Source organism: Bufo bufo, chromosome 6 (genome assembly GCF_905171765.1).
Source record: "Bufo bufo chromosome 6, aBufBuf1.1, whole genome shotgun sequence".
Classification (NCBI taxonomy): domain Eukaryota; kingdom Metazoa; phylum Chordata; class Amphibia; order Anura; family Bufonidae; genus Bufo; species Bufo bufo.
In genome coordinates, this window is record NC_053394.1 from 63,017,131 (window position 1) to 63,032,360 (window position 15,230).

Sequence of the window (15,230 nt, forward strand, 5' to 3'; positions counted from 1 at the left end):
TTTCAATAAAATTCCAAGTTTTGCCATTCATCTGGACTGCTCCGTCAATGCTCTTTTTTGCATTACCATAACTATTGGGACCCTCTGGTGAACCCACAAGGAGGGAGCAGCAGTCTGGTGGCAGTAGCCACCCCAAGACAGTTTATTGAGTTGTGCAAGGACCCTCGCACAACTCTATTTGATGAGTGGATTTGTTTTACTTATTTATGGTACCTTTTGTGTTCCTATATCCATTAGCCCATAGGATAAAGTTAGCGTTCTATTTTTACTGCATGATAAACAGCAAGCCAAAACACATAGGTTCCCCCAAATATAAAACTTAACACTAAACAATAAACTCTATGGACCCCAAACCAAAATTATACCATTGAACATTGCAACGTGCCCCACAAAAAATAAGCAAACACAGAAAACAGAAAAATTAAAAAGTAATTGTCCTTGAAATATGTTAAAGACCAAGGCGTTTTTCATCACCCAAGACAAGGTTGAAGAACCAAAATTGAAACTCACTTGGCATAAAAAAATGTTAGGTTCCCTAGAGCATTGGTAGTTTTATATTGTATGTCAGTAATGTAGCTTCTAGTTCTGCAAAGGACATATTTCGACCACAGGTGTGTCATCGTTGAACCTGATGATGCCTTTGGTAATATCTAAATCTGTTGATAATCAGGATACTTATTTACTGTGCAGAATAAGAGTGTGCGAGTGCTGCTCAACAGCTTAGACCTTAAATCCATTAACAAACAATCTTCTGCGTGGTTATTACCTGATGTTATGGAGTATTACCAAGATGCAGACTTAATCCAATAACTAGACTATTACCTTTCCACCCATTTCATATGGCAAAACCATGTTACAGGACGGAAAGATGTCTACTGAGGTTGAGACGACCTTTGGAAAACTGTATTATTTATCATTTCATTTGCGTCGACCCACGCCGACCAGGATATATCAATATCTGATTGGCAGGGGCCTGACACCCACCACCCCTGCCGATCAACTATTTGTAAAGGGGGCGGTGATTCATATGACAAGGGCTAATGCTATTCATTATACTGCGTTGTCTCGGAAGTCGGCGGTGTAGTCTAATTACAAGTACTGGCTCCGTTCCCGCAACGGAGATTACAGTACTGCCTGCACAACCCCTTTATTTACTTATCTATATTCATATATATTGTGGGGAATTACTTCGGTAGACAGGGGTGCTGGTGCAGTATAGAGTCAAATGGAGTCCAGGTAATGAAACAAAAGAGCGTTTATTTCCCACTTGCTCAAACAGAAAAGCAGAACAGTTACTTGGTGTTAGTTCACACACAAAATAACAGAGAGCTCCACCTGGCTCCTTTACTGGAATGAGTCCTGTCCTGGCCGATCGCACAGCCACATAAAGTTTCCTGACAGGATGCTGGGCGCTCTACGCCTGTGTCGGGGTCCAGGCCTCAGCTCCACACACTGGAAAAACCAACCAGACTCACAGTGATTTTCCTTCCTTCTCCTCCCAGCTGAGGTTGCTGCCTGGGAATTTAAATCCCAGCTCTAAAACCTGGTTCTGGAATGTGGGGAGTAGGCACCCTTTTTTTTTTTGCAGCCATACTAAGTATTAAAGGTGTCAACAGCTTCTGCTGTTAACACACAAAATCCGGCTCTTACCTCACCGAGGCCAGGAACCTCGGTGACACGTATCTGCCATCCATTACGGTACCCTGCACACTACCACAATATATATATAAATATACACTCACCTAAAGAATTATTAGGAACACCATACTAATACGGTGCTGGACCCCCTTTTGCCTTCAGAACTGCCTTAAAGGGGTTATCCCATCATAATGATCACTGTTAAATCTGTTAATGATTTGACAGTGATCATTTTTGTAAATATACTTTATTAACAAATTCCCACCGATTAGGAGAAAATTCATCCCCACTTACCTTATTGTTGTGACTCGGTCTCCCCTGGTTACGACCACCGCTCTTCCGGAAAATCCCGATGGTCGCGCTTGCCCAGAAGACTTCTTCTTTTCTCCCGGCCGGGCCACTCGCTGTCCTGAACGCGCACGCTGCCGCGCATGCGCGACGGTGACTTCTTCCCGGCCAGAATAGTACAGAGCTGCGAACGCGCACGCCGGCTCTGTACTATACTGGCCAGAAATAAGTCACATTGCGCATGCGCGGCAGCGTGCGCGTTCAGTCCAGCGCACGGCCCGGCCGGGAGAAGACTTCAATCAAGATGAAGCCCGCCCCCAGCCAGAATCCAGGAAGTGAACGCGCGGTGGCAGCAGGTAAGTATAAAAACGCAAAGTGGGATAACCCCTTTAATTCTACGTGGCATTGATTCAACAAGGTGCTGATAGCATTCTTTAGAAATGTTGGCCCATATTGATAGGATAGCATCTTGCAGTTGATGGAGATTTGAGGGATGCACATCCAGGGCACGAAGCTCCCGTTCCACCACATCCCAAAGATGCTCTATTGGGTGGAGATCTGGTGACTGTGGGGGCCATTTTAGTACAGTGAACTCATTGTCATGTTCAAGAAACCAATTTGAAATGATTCGAGCTTTGTGACATGGTGCATTATCCTGCTGGAAGTAGTCATCAGAGGATGGATACATGTTCTCATTCTGTTTACGCCAAATTCGGACTCTACCATTTGAATGTCTCAACAGAAATCGAGACTCATCAGACCAGGCAACATTTTTCCAGTCTTCAACAGTCCAATTTTGGTGAGCTCGTGCAAATTGTAGCCTCTTTTTCCTTTTTGTAGTGGAGATGAGTGGTACCCGGTGGGGTCTTCTGCTGTTGTAGCCCATCCGCCTCAAGGTTGTGCGTGTTGTGGCTTCACAAATGCTTTGCTGCATACCTCGGTTGTAACGAGTGGTTATTTCAGTCAACGTTGCTCTTCTATCAGCTTGAATCAGTCGGCCCATTCTCCTCTGACCTCTAGCATCCACAAGGCATTTTTGCCCACAGGACTGCCGCATACTGGATGTTTTTCCCTTTTTACACCATTCTTTGTAAACCCTAGAAATGGTTGTGCGTGAAAATCCCAGTAACTGAGCAGATTGTGAAATACTCAGACCGGCCCGTCTTGCACCAACAACCATGCCACGCTCAAAATTGCTTAAATCACCTTTCTTTCCCATTCTGACATTCAGTTTGGAGTTCAGGATATTGTCCTGACCAGGACCACACCCCTAAATGCATTGAAGCATCTGCCATGTGATTGGTTGACTAGATAATTGCATTAATGAGAAATAGAACAGGTGTTCCTAATAATTCTTTAGGTGAGTGTGTATATATATATATATATATATTATTATTATTATTTTATATATTTTTTCCCCTAGTAACAGACAACAAGTCCCGTGTAGTCATATCATGTAGTTATACTCCCACCTAACGTTAGTAAGAGGTAGGGGACAGATAGAAGAGTGTATGGATTCAGGATCAGACTACACAGGGTGTGGAGCTCACGTCTGTCAGTTTTCTGAATAACTTTTTGATTAAAGGGTTCATCTGGTTTAAGGAATGTCATCAAGATCAGATTGGTTGGGGGACTCTCAGCACCCCCACCAATCAGCTGTTTAAAGGGGCTGCAGCCCCTATGCAAATGATGCCTCGTCCTCTTCAATGTTTACCTGCACACCATCTCCATTGTAACAGTGGTGCGGTGTAATTATAGCTGTTTGTCCCATTCACTTGAATCGGAGAGGACGCTGTAATTAAATTGCTCCAGTGCTACCGTGGAGAAAGCGTGCGGTAAACATTGAAGAGGACGCAGTAAGGTACTTTTTGGGGACTTCGAAATGACATAAATGTTTTATGTTTGTGGTCATTCATTTCCATTATTGCAGCACTGTGGACATTGTGGGTTAGACATAAAGCCTTAGCCCTCAATAACCACAAGTGTCAATTTTCACCCAGCTCCTGGTAATCAGTCTACTGAGGTTGAGACGACCTTTGGAAAACTGTATTATTTATCATTTCATTTGCGTCGACCCACGCCGACCAGGATATATCAATATCTGATTGGCAGGGGCCTGACACCCACCACCCCTGCCGATCAACTATTTGTAAAGGGGGCGGTGATTCATATGACAAGGGCTAATGCTATTCATTATACTGCGTTGTCTCGGAAGTCGGCGGTGTAGTCTAATTACAAGTACTGGCTCCGTTCCCGCAACGGAGATTACAGTACTGCCTGCACAACCCCTTTATTTACTTATCTATATTCATATATATTGTGGGGAATTACTTCGGTAGACAGGGGTGCTGGTGCAGTATAGAGTCAAATGGAGTCCAGGTAATGAAACAAAAGAGCGTTTATTTCCCACTTGCTCAAACAGAAAAGCAGAACAGTTACTTGGTGTTAGTTCACACACAAAATAACAGAGAGCTCCACCTGGCTCCTTTACTGGAATGAGTCCTGTCCTGGCCGATCGCACAGCCACATAAAGTTTCCTGACAGGATGCTGGGCGCTCTACGCCTGTGTCGGGGTCCAGGCCTCAGCTCCACACACTGGAAAAACCAACCAGACTCACAGTGATTTTCCTTCCTTCTCCTCCCAGCTGAGGTTGCTGCCTGGGAATTTAAATCCCAGCTCTAAAACCTGGTTCTGGAATGTGGGGAGTAGGCACCCTTTTTTTTTTTGCAGCCATACTAAGTATTAAAGGTGTCAACAGCTTCTGCTGTTAACACACAAAATCCGGCTCTTACCTCACCGAGGCCAGGAACCTCGGTGACACGTATCTGCCATCCATTACGGTACCCTGCACACTACCACAATATATATATAAATATACACTCACCTAAAGAATTATTAGGAACACCATACTAATACGGTGCTGGACCCCCTTTTGCCTTCAGAACTGCCTTAAAGGGGTTATCCCATCATAATGATCACTGTTAAATCTGTTAATGATTTGACAGTGATCATTTTTGTAAATATACTTTATTAACAAATTCCCACCGATTAGGAGAAAATTCATCCCCACTTACCTTATTGTTGTGACTCGGTCTCCCCTGGTTACGACCACCGCTCTTCCGCAAAATCCCGATGGTCGCGCTTGCCCAGAAGACTTCTTCTTTTCTCCCGGCCGGGCCACTCGCTGTCCTGAACGCGCACGCTGCCGCGCATGCGCGACGGTGACTTCTTCCCGGCCAGAATAGTACAGAGCTGCGAACGCGCACGCCGGCTCTGTACTATACTGGCCAGAAATAAGTCACATTGCGCATGCGCGGCAGCGTGCGCGTTCAGTCCAGCGCACGGCCCGGCCGGGAGAAGACTTCAATCAAGATGAAGCCCGCCCCCAGCCAGAATCCAGGAAGTGAACGCGCGGTGGCAGCAGGTAAGTATAAAAACGCAAAGTGGGATAACCCCTTTAATTCTACGTGGCATTGATTCAACAAGGTGCTGATAGCATTCTTTAGAAATGTTGGCCCATATTGATAGGATAGCATCTTGCAGTTGATGGAGATTTGAGGGATGCACATCCCGGGCACGAAGCTCCCGTTCCACCACATCCCAAAGATGCTCTATTGGGTGGAGATCTGGTGACTGTGGGGGCCATTTTAGTACAGTGAACTCATTGTCATGTTCAAGAAACCAATTTGAAATGATTCGAGCTTTGTGACATGGTGCATTATCCTGCTGGAAGTAGTCATCAGAGGATGGATACATGTTCTCATTCTGTTTACGCCAAATTCGGACTCTACCATTTGAATGTCTCAACAGAAATCGAGACTCATCAGACCAGGCAACATTTTTCCAGTCTTCAACAGTCCAATTTTGGTGAGCTCGTGCAAATTGTAGCCTCTTTTTCCTTTTTGTAGTGGAGATGAGTGGTACCCGGTGGGGTCTTCTGCTGTTGTAGCCCATCCGCCTCAAGGTTGTGCGTGTTGTGGCTTCACAAATGCTTTGCTGCATACCTCGGTTGTAACGAGTGGTTATTTCAGTCAACGTTGCTCTTCTATCAGCTTGAATCAGTCGGCCCATTCTCCTCTGACCTCTAGCATCCACAAGGCATTTTTGCCCACAGGACTGCCGCATACTGGATGTTTTTCCCTTTTTACACCATTCTTTGTAAACCCTAGAAATGGTTGTGCGTGAAAATCCCAGTAACTGAGCAGATTGTGAAATACTCAGACCGGCCCGTCTTGCACCAACAACCATGCCACGCTCAAAATTGCTTAAATCACCTTTCTTTCCCATTCTGACATTCAGTTTGGAGTTCAGGATATTGTCCTGACCAGGACCACATCCCTAAATGCATTGAAGCATCTGCCATGTGATTGGTTGACTAGATAATTGCATTAATGAGAAATAGAACAGGTGTTCCTAATAATTCTTTAGGTGAGTGTGTATATATATATATATATATATATATATATTATTATTATTATTTTATATATTTTTTCCCCTAGTAACAGACAACAAGTCCCGTGTAGTCATATCATGTAGTTATACTCCCACCTAACGTTAGTAAGAGGTAGGGGACAGATAGAAGAGTGTATGGATTCAGGATCAGACTACACAGGGTGTGGAGCTCACGTCTGTCAGTTTTCTGAATAACTTTTTGATTAAAGGGTTCATCTGGTTTAAGGAATGTCATCAAGATCAGATTGGTTGGGGGACTCTCAGCACCCCCACCAATCAGCTGTTTAAAGGGGCTGCAGCCCCTATGCAAATGATGCCTCGTCCTCTTCAATGTTTACCTGCACACCATCTCCATTGTAACAGTGGTGCGGTGTAATTATAGCTGTTTGTCCCATTCACTTGAATCGGAGAGGACGCTGTAATTAAATTGCTCCAGTGCTACCGTGGAGAAAGCGTGCGGTAAACATTGAAGAGGACGCAGTAAGGTACTTTTTGGGGACTTCGAAATGACATAAATGTTTTATGTTTGTGGTCATTCATTTCCATTATTGCAGCACTGTGGACATTGTGGGTTAGACATAAAGCCTTAGCCCTCAATAACCACAAGTGTCAATTTTCACCCAGCTCCTGGTAATCAGCCTGCTATTCAGCTCTTCTGATTTCCTGTACACTTATTATCGGCTTTGGCATTCTCCTCGTCTAGTTCTGCAGGCCCACAATGAACGACGATAAATATTAGGTTTGGTTGGCCTTGACTAAAGTATAGTTGCTTTTGTTATATTACGGTAAGGTGCAGGTGGCCGGGCGACAGGTAGACTCAGGTAATAGTTGCAATTTATTATTCCTTTACTGGAGAGTATGCAGCAAAATATATTATTGCAACTGGTGCAGCATCCATTTGCATATAACTGGTTTCAAAGTAAGGATTCATATGCTGGTAACAATAATAACTAATAGCTACAGTCTCTTAAACCGATCACTTGTAAAACTGGGGATCAGAGCAATTAGATGCAGATACAGCCTCTGTACTTCCCTTGGTTACTTCAGGTGCCCTTGTCCTGATGTTTGGCTGCTTCTTTGCTATGAACTCACATGTGCTCCCTCAGGAACAGTTCTGCTCTCACGTGCACTACTGAAACAGCTCTACACACCCACTTCTTCTCCGGGCTGAAACTCCTTCCCCAGCCATCCTAGCTAAGGATCTAACACCTTCTGTGATGCAGCACAGTCATATAAGCATAAGATGCTGCTGCAGCATCTCTGTGTGCTAGCTTACCATCAAAAAATATTTAGCGTAATTCATTTATTTGTAGGTTCTAAAAAGTAGGATTAAAAACCTTTACCCATGTTTGACATTGGGTAGGGATATCAATGGAAAAGTCAACTGAGACAAGGTTCCCTGCATTTAGACAGAGAGTCCCTACAGTTCCGTATAATAGAACCACAAGCAGTGGCGTACATAGAAAAGTAAGGGCCCCATAGCAAGGTTTTTGTCTAAACCCTTTTCAATGACCCTTGGGCCATTTTTTCACTGCCAAAAGTTGTTCCTTTAGAGGGTCGATTCCTGACCAAGTTTTCACCTCCAGTAGAAGAGGAGATAATCCCAACTAAGACTGGGCCCCCTCTTGCCCTGGGACACATAGAAGTCGCATGGTCTGCCGCTATGGTAGTTACGCCCCCTGACCACAAGCTATCCCTTGGCCAATATATGATGTCTCTGAGTAGCACTGTATTCTTTTTAAAAAAATCTGTGATTCTGAAGAACAATACAAACTTAATGAGGCATGGAATAACAAATGGCACAGTTGCCCAATTCTGTATAAAGCCAGTACCACATAGACCTATAGTAGACTATGGGTATCAAAAAATGGATGCATACAACATGGATCCGTAATACGAACATGTGCATGAGCCCATTGCTGTCTCAAACAGCCTTATGAAGATTGCCTCTATTCACTTACACTCATGTATTCTTTATGGAAGAGGGAAATGTCATCCAGTGTCTGAACAATCTGCCTACTAATTGTGCATGATTGTTGCAACTCTACTAACATTTCTGTTATTGTTACAGGCTAACCCAAAAAATAGGTATGAATATGCTGGGTATAGGTTGAGTAGGTAACATGATTTGTGCAGTACTCCAGAATAAGGTACTTGCAAAATTGTTTCTTGCTATATAATGTTATTTGATGTATTTTATTGTACCTGCATAGTCATGTATGGATAAGTCAGGGTTAACAGTCCTTACTCTGCCCTTGTAGAAGGCTAGAAGATGGACCTAGGTCCGCCCCTAGAGAGAGGAACTACATATTCTCAGAAGGCTAGCCCGAGTCCCAGGGAATCACTACCTCTGAGATATTTGCATCAAGAAGACCATCTCTACTCTACAGTACTCCAGAGGGAGAAAGAAAGAACTAGAAGGTCCACAATCTGCAGGGCTGCTCATTGGAGTCAGTCAGTAAGGTATTCACTGTTTAAGAGAATTACAGACAAGTTTAGCAAAATCCTTATTGCCAGCCTCAGGCTACATGCACACGACCGTATGTGTTTTGTGGTCCACAAATTGCGGAACCGCAAAAAATGAACAAGAATAGGGCATGTTCTATTTTTTTGCGGGGCTACAGAACGGACATACTGATGCGGACAGCACACTGTGTGCTGTCCGCATTTTAGCAGACCCCTTGAAATGATTGGGTACGCATCCTATCCGCAAAAAATAAATAACAGAATGGACACAGAAACAAACAACATTCATGTGCATGTAGCCTTAGAGAGAGGAAGATAGAGTAAAGCAGTACTACAACCACCATCATCGCTCACATCCATACATTGATGTCGTAGAATAGTTTGGAACTGTGTTTTGATACCGTTGGATGTACTACAATTCCCATTGTGGACTTTAGTAAAGAGAGACTTCTCTATTTTCTACAACTGGCTTGGTTACTGACTCCAGCACCGTTCACCGGCCACAGCAACGACATCCCCTGCGTTACATCCGTGCCAACGACAGGAGCCCCATCAGGATGTGCTCTGAGGGAAAAAGGGTACACCCTCCTATCTCTGCCTGGCTCTAGGGAGCATTGGTGGGAGGAGTACCACTGTGATTTATGTGAATAACAGCCAGAGCCACTACTACTCCCATGCTCCCCTTCCCTCTTACTGGGCTTGCAGCTATGCATGTGTCTACGATTACTACTAAGCCTTTGTAGTTTTACTTGTGTACTGCAATTTAATGCAAATGGTGATATTCCCATTTTTGCCCATCAGGAAGTCCAGGTCTGCACTCTTCTTTGGCCTTCGATTACAGAAGAAATTGCTTGGGATATTTCATTCATAGTTTTGGACTTCTTGATACCAGGATTAAGTATAATAATCAGCTACACCAAGATCTTCAAGGTAATTAAATCTTTAATATGGATTTGGTGTATAATGCTTTTACAAATCTAATATGGGTACACAATACCACCCCCTCTTTGCCTGTCTGGCCAAAATTAAAAAATTATAGATGTGTTAGTTTTTTTAGTCTAATCAATTAAAAATGCTTCTTCATACACCTGTTATTTATTAAATGAAAAAATGGTGCACACGTAAGGTAGATGCCTCATTATTTGACATTACAACAATTGTATGAAGTGCAGCATGCATTATATTAAATGGAGCAGCCCCAGATACAGTGGAAAAAGTGTAGTGTAAAAAAGGTATTAATAAAAAGCCGCCAATGTTATATTTGACCTTTGTAGGACAAAGTATAACAATAAAAAAAACACACAAAGAAATAACCCAGCCCTCAAAAAATAGTGAAATCCTAATTGCCATTGCAATGCTAGCCAAAACCCAATTAACTGAAATTGGATATGTAATATATCAAAATTTACAGTAGACAATGATGAACTCAAAAAAAGATATATCTGTTTTAGAGTAATAAAAACCTGAAGACCAAAATTATCCCACCCCTGCTTCTGGATAGAAGTGGACAGCAAATTGAACTGTTGCAACCAATACCAAACCACTGCCGCCAAGGCAGATGTAATAATGAGATGTAACAGAGGCAAGGGCGGACTGGGAACTTGAAGTGGCCCTGGGAAAAAAAAAATAACGTGGCCCCATATTGTAGGTGGATCCATATTGACAGAAGACAAGCAACACAAGTAGGCGAGGACCAGAGAAGTAGGCTGCAATACCATAGTGCAGCACAAAATACCGCCTCAGCAGAACTATATACCACAGGGAAGCACAAAATACTGCCGCCCGAGTTGTAGTACTCAACTGAATTCAGAGGGGACACCTGCAGCCGCCAGCTAGGTGCATAAGTTCCTGATGCTCTCAGCATTAATTAATGCTCAGTGCATCTGACCATCGTGTTCCCAGCTGGCTGCCATGAGGAGGGCTGGGGTGTTCCGAATGGCATCGTCCCACCAGGAAATTTACATGTAGGTTCTATGGCCAGTCTGCCCCTGATCAGAGGGGTAATAGATACACATGGTGAGTTCTACTGCTTTACATACCGTACAACTAGTCAGGCCACATATGGCATATTACAAAACAGAGTCGGACCAGCGCCTCCAAGCTATGTATAAAAAGTGAGTTCAAGTGCAAGATACAATGGCTGCAATACAAGGGCAAACAAGGACTACAAGTAGCAGCATACTGCTTTAGGCACAAAGGTACATGCAAACATTGAAAACATGAATAAATGTAAACTGCATTACTTTTATACTTACTATATGAAAATTAGAAGCTCTTTGCACCCATTTTTGATCAAAGGTATGTCGGGCCCATCTAGCAACGACATGGAATATTGTGTCGTTTTGGGCACCAATGCATAAATAGGAAATAGCAGAGCTGTAATTGGTTCAGTGATGGACAACTTAAAGTGGTTCTCCGAGGCATTAAAATGCTCTGTTTTAGCAAGAATGTGGAAAAAAGAGATTTTCAGCTATACTTGCCCTTCGCTGCAATCTGTGTTCATATGACCGCTCTACTGGCTGCAGGCTCTTCCGCTGAAGTCCTGACTGGACACCGGCAGTCATGTGATCACAGCCGAGATTGCTGAATCAGCGTTACAACTGAAGGTTAAAAGTCTTCTTTCCGCAGGCTGGCTGAAACAGAGAATTTAGGTAAAGCCCTGGAGAACCACTTGAATTAATATTGTAAATTAAAGGGGTGCACTGCAATACTCATATACATTTTTAAAAACTAAGATAGGCTCTAGATCAGGGGTGGCCAACCTTACAGACACAAAGAGCCAGAAAGAAAACAACTTATGACTGCCAGGAGCCAAAAGCTATACATTTACACAAATATGCGTGCACACGACAGTATTACTGCAATTGAGTTTATAACATTTAAAAGTGTATTTAAACCACCTTTCCTACCTGTAGTGTAGACAGCTTTAGTGAGACTTCTGGCAATCTTTGTTTTTCACAATGTGTTTCAAATCTGGCTTGTATTTAGTCCGCCTCATGCTCAGATGACCGCCCCATGCACAGATGACCGCCCCATGCCCAAATGACCGCCCCATGCACAGATGACCGCCCCATGCACAAATGACCGCCCCATGCACAAATGAACGCCCCATGCACAGATGACCACCGCCGGAGCAGAGCGGTGAGTGACAGGACTACAGCTCCCTGCGCTCCAGCAATGAGCGCTTCCATCTGTATTGATGGAAGCGTTCATTGCTTCTCAGGCGTTCATTGCACCTCCTGAGAGCAGCACCCAGGCCGGACCGCCCCCATGTCCCCCCCATCTCCTAGCACGCCACTGGAGAGTGCTGCTGAGACAAGTGCAAAGTAGAGGAATAGCTGGCCCGCTCCTCTGCGAGACGCATATGTAGAGAGAGGAGAGTAAGAGCTGGCTGGACCGCTCCCCTGCGAGCCGCATATAAAAATGCAAGGAGCCACATGCGGCTCGCGAGCCGCGGGTTGGCCACCCCTGTTCTAGATGGACCTATGTCCTTTTTTTTTAACCCAACTAAGGCACTGATCACCTTAAAGAGCTATCACGGATAAATTAACAAATTGCAAATTTTTTTGTTTTTTTGGAAGATCACAAAGGAAATCAGTGAGCGGATGATCAGCAGTACGGCCTATTCCGACGTCCACCAGTACCGGGTGTCCCAACGAGACTACAGGCTGTTCAGAACCCTCTTCATGCTTATGATCTCTTTTTTTGTCATGTGGACCCCCGTGTTTATAATTGTCCTTTTGATTCTCCTGCATAACCTAAGAAAGAACTTCATCTTATCGCCAACAGTTTTCTTCTGGATTACAGTGTTTACGTTCTGCAACTCACTAGTTAATCCAATTCTGTACAACATCAATATGCTGAAGCAGAAATGGTGGAGGGTCATTTTTTGTGGAAGTCCTGAGGATAGTGTGGACACAGAGATCACAAATAACCAGAGACCATGAACGGAATGGCAATCAAAATGATACACTGGACAGCACAAAAAAATCCTGACATTTCATATGGGCTCCAACAAAAATTCTATTCCAATATGTCTGTGAAGGTTTTCATTCGTCCAGGTCATGATAATTGGACTTTCTATTCGAAAAAGCCAGTTGGGTGAATAGCGAAATGCCTTCAAGAGACAATACAACAAGTTGCCCTGACTTATCACTGCTGATATATTACATTCTCGCTTTCTTATAACGTGTGTTCTGTTTTTGGGGTTTCAGGGTTGTTGGCACTCCAAAGGATATAGACTAGAAGGACCTACTGGTGGAATGAAATACCTCAATGATATTAGGATCCTGGGTGGTGTGGAACCTTATTTACCCTGATGACCAATCATCGTACATATGCTATGCTTCATTTTTCAGCTGAAGTTTTTGGAATAGGCTCTTTTGAGAGACAGTTTTGAGACCTGGTGCTACCATCTAGAGCTTATTCATATGGGTAACTTTCTGTTTTGTAGAGCAAAAAAGAAAAAACCTCTTGTTAAGTTTACCTTCAGTGTCATGGGCTCTTTTATGTATCTACTTTATATTGTTGCACTGCTCTTCTGTTTGATCAGCAGACACCTCTATTGATATACTCAGTTCTACCTTGACCTCTAGCACCAGCAAGCCTAGTCCCTTAGGGAACATCTCCTTATTTTGCAAGTGTTTGGCTGTTTTTGAAAAAGTACATAAATGAAGAAAGCCATGCATTGTGGCCACCTCTATAGTCACAGTGGCCATGGTACTAGGCAGGGGGGGGGGGGCAGTTATTAGAAGTTATTACTTCGCGAAGTCTTTTGAGACTTTGTGCAATAACTTTGTGAATTAATTAATCCTGTAAAAAACCTTGGGACCGAACACGAAGTCTCGTGAGACTTTGCGAAGTAATAACTTTGGATCAGACTTCGATTATTCAACTTGAAAACCATTTGAAAACTGGAATCCAAAGTCGGCTTCAGATTGCAGTTTTAAAATTGCTTTCAAGCTGAATAATTGAAGTCTGAAGTTCTGCACTGAAGTCTCGTGAGAATTTCACCTCAGTGAAGCCCATTCATTTGAATACTGTACATAGACGGGTCTCCGTACAGCACTCAAATGAAGTTTTGAATGAAGCGTTCCACTCTTGCCTAATTGTGACGTTACATGACCTAGGAAGAGGCTACAGGTGTTACCAGGGCATGGTGGTCTCTTTAAACAGCTGACCAGTGGAGTGTGTTGGAGAATCAGGATTAGATCTGTTGGTCAGCCATGCTGTATTAGGTAGACAACTTGTGTTCTCATCTTAGAAAGGAGTTTAGTAAAGAGTTAAAGTGAAGAAATAGCTTGGTTAGGGAATAATCCCTATGTAGAGATTCTTAACTAATCAATTAAAAGGGTCATGATGTAATGGTGGGCTAGGATAAATGTACTTGTCTATTGAAAATGAAGTAGGCCATCAACATGTTTATGATTAGAGATGAGCGAATTTTTCAAAAATTAGATTCGGACAGTTCGCCAAATTATCTGAAAAAAATTGGTTCGATCCGAATTTATTTGCGGCGAATCGCTTTAAAAACGGCTATTCCCTGGCTGCTGAGAGCCTTTATAGTGGTGAAGAGCACTGTGCCTTGCAGTTACACGCATAGGGAGTCTGCTGTGGTAGTGAAATAATACTGTGAGTCCGTATGACATGCAGATGACAGGCGTCGCTCTTAGAATCACTGCACACTTCACTTCTTTGGGCAGTTACGGGGCCAAAACTGACCAAATAACTCAAGTATGAACTCAGCCTTACAGGTCAATGTTAGCGTCAAGAAGAAGCGCACTCCTTTTACACCGTCGTCATCTGATTCCACATAGATGTCTATAGAACCTGTTCTATTAAATGCTTATCCAAGTAGAGTCCACCGACGGAGTGGAGAGGGTGTCAGCAGTAAGTTTGTGTTGACGTCACTGATTATTTTGCTCTTCCTCTGATCCGTCAGAACAATAACCTCCAAAAAACTGATCCTGTCTGTGGAGCATCCGCCTTCACTCGGTCAGCATTTGGTCAGTAATCCATCAGTATTGCTAAAGCCCAAAAAAACACGAGTGGATCCAAAACAGAGATGACACATGATTGGAATATTTGCATGTCTTCTGTGTTTTGTACCCACTCCTGCTTTTGGCTACCAAATCATAAGTCAATTCTGATGGGACCATACAGGCCTTACAGCTGCTACATAGACAGAATCCATTGTGCGTCTCGATTTTCCTTCTTTCTGACAGATCAGAAGAAGGGTCAAATAAATGATGATGTCAGCCAGGCCGAAAGGCAAAATAGTGGCCCAGTCATGAAGTGGGGAGGGTGGGAACAGCATGAGAAGTCCACAGAGTGGCCCTATTACATAGTGGTGAGATGGAAGCAGCATGATGAGGCCACAGAGTGG

General features: G+C 43.5%; 1 protein-coding gene across 1 annotated transcript in view; it reads left to right on the forward strand.

The window, feature by feature from the left end:
* Positions 1-13,613, forward strand: part of FFAR4 (free fatty acid receptor 4) — a 29,699-nt gene extending 16,086 nt beyond the window's left edge. Inside the window, exons 2-3 of the mRNA XM_040436866.1 lie at positions 9,647-9,775; positions 12,427-13,613. Coding sequence (XP_040292800.1) covers positions 9,647-9,775; positions 12,427-12,792 — 495 coding nt within the window. The 3' untranslated portion in view covers positions 12,793-13,613. The remainder of the gene's footprint in view (positions 1-9,646; positions 9,776-12,426) is intronic.
* The last annotated feature ends 1,617 nt before the right edge of the window (positions 13,614-15,230 follow it).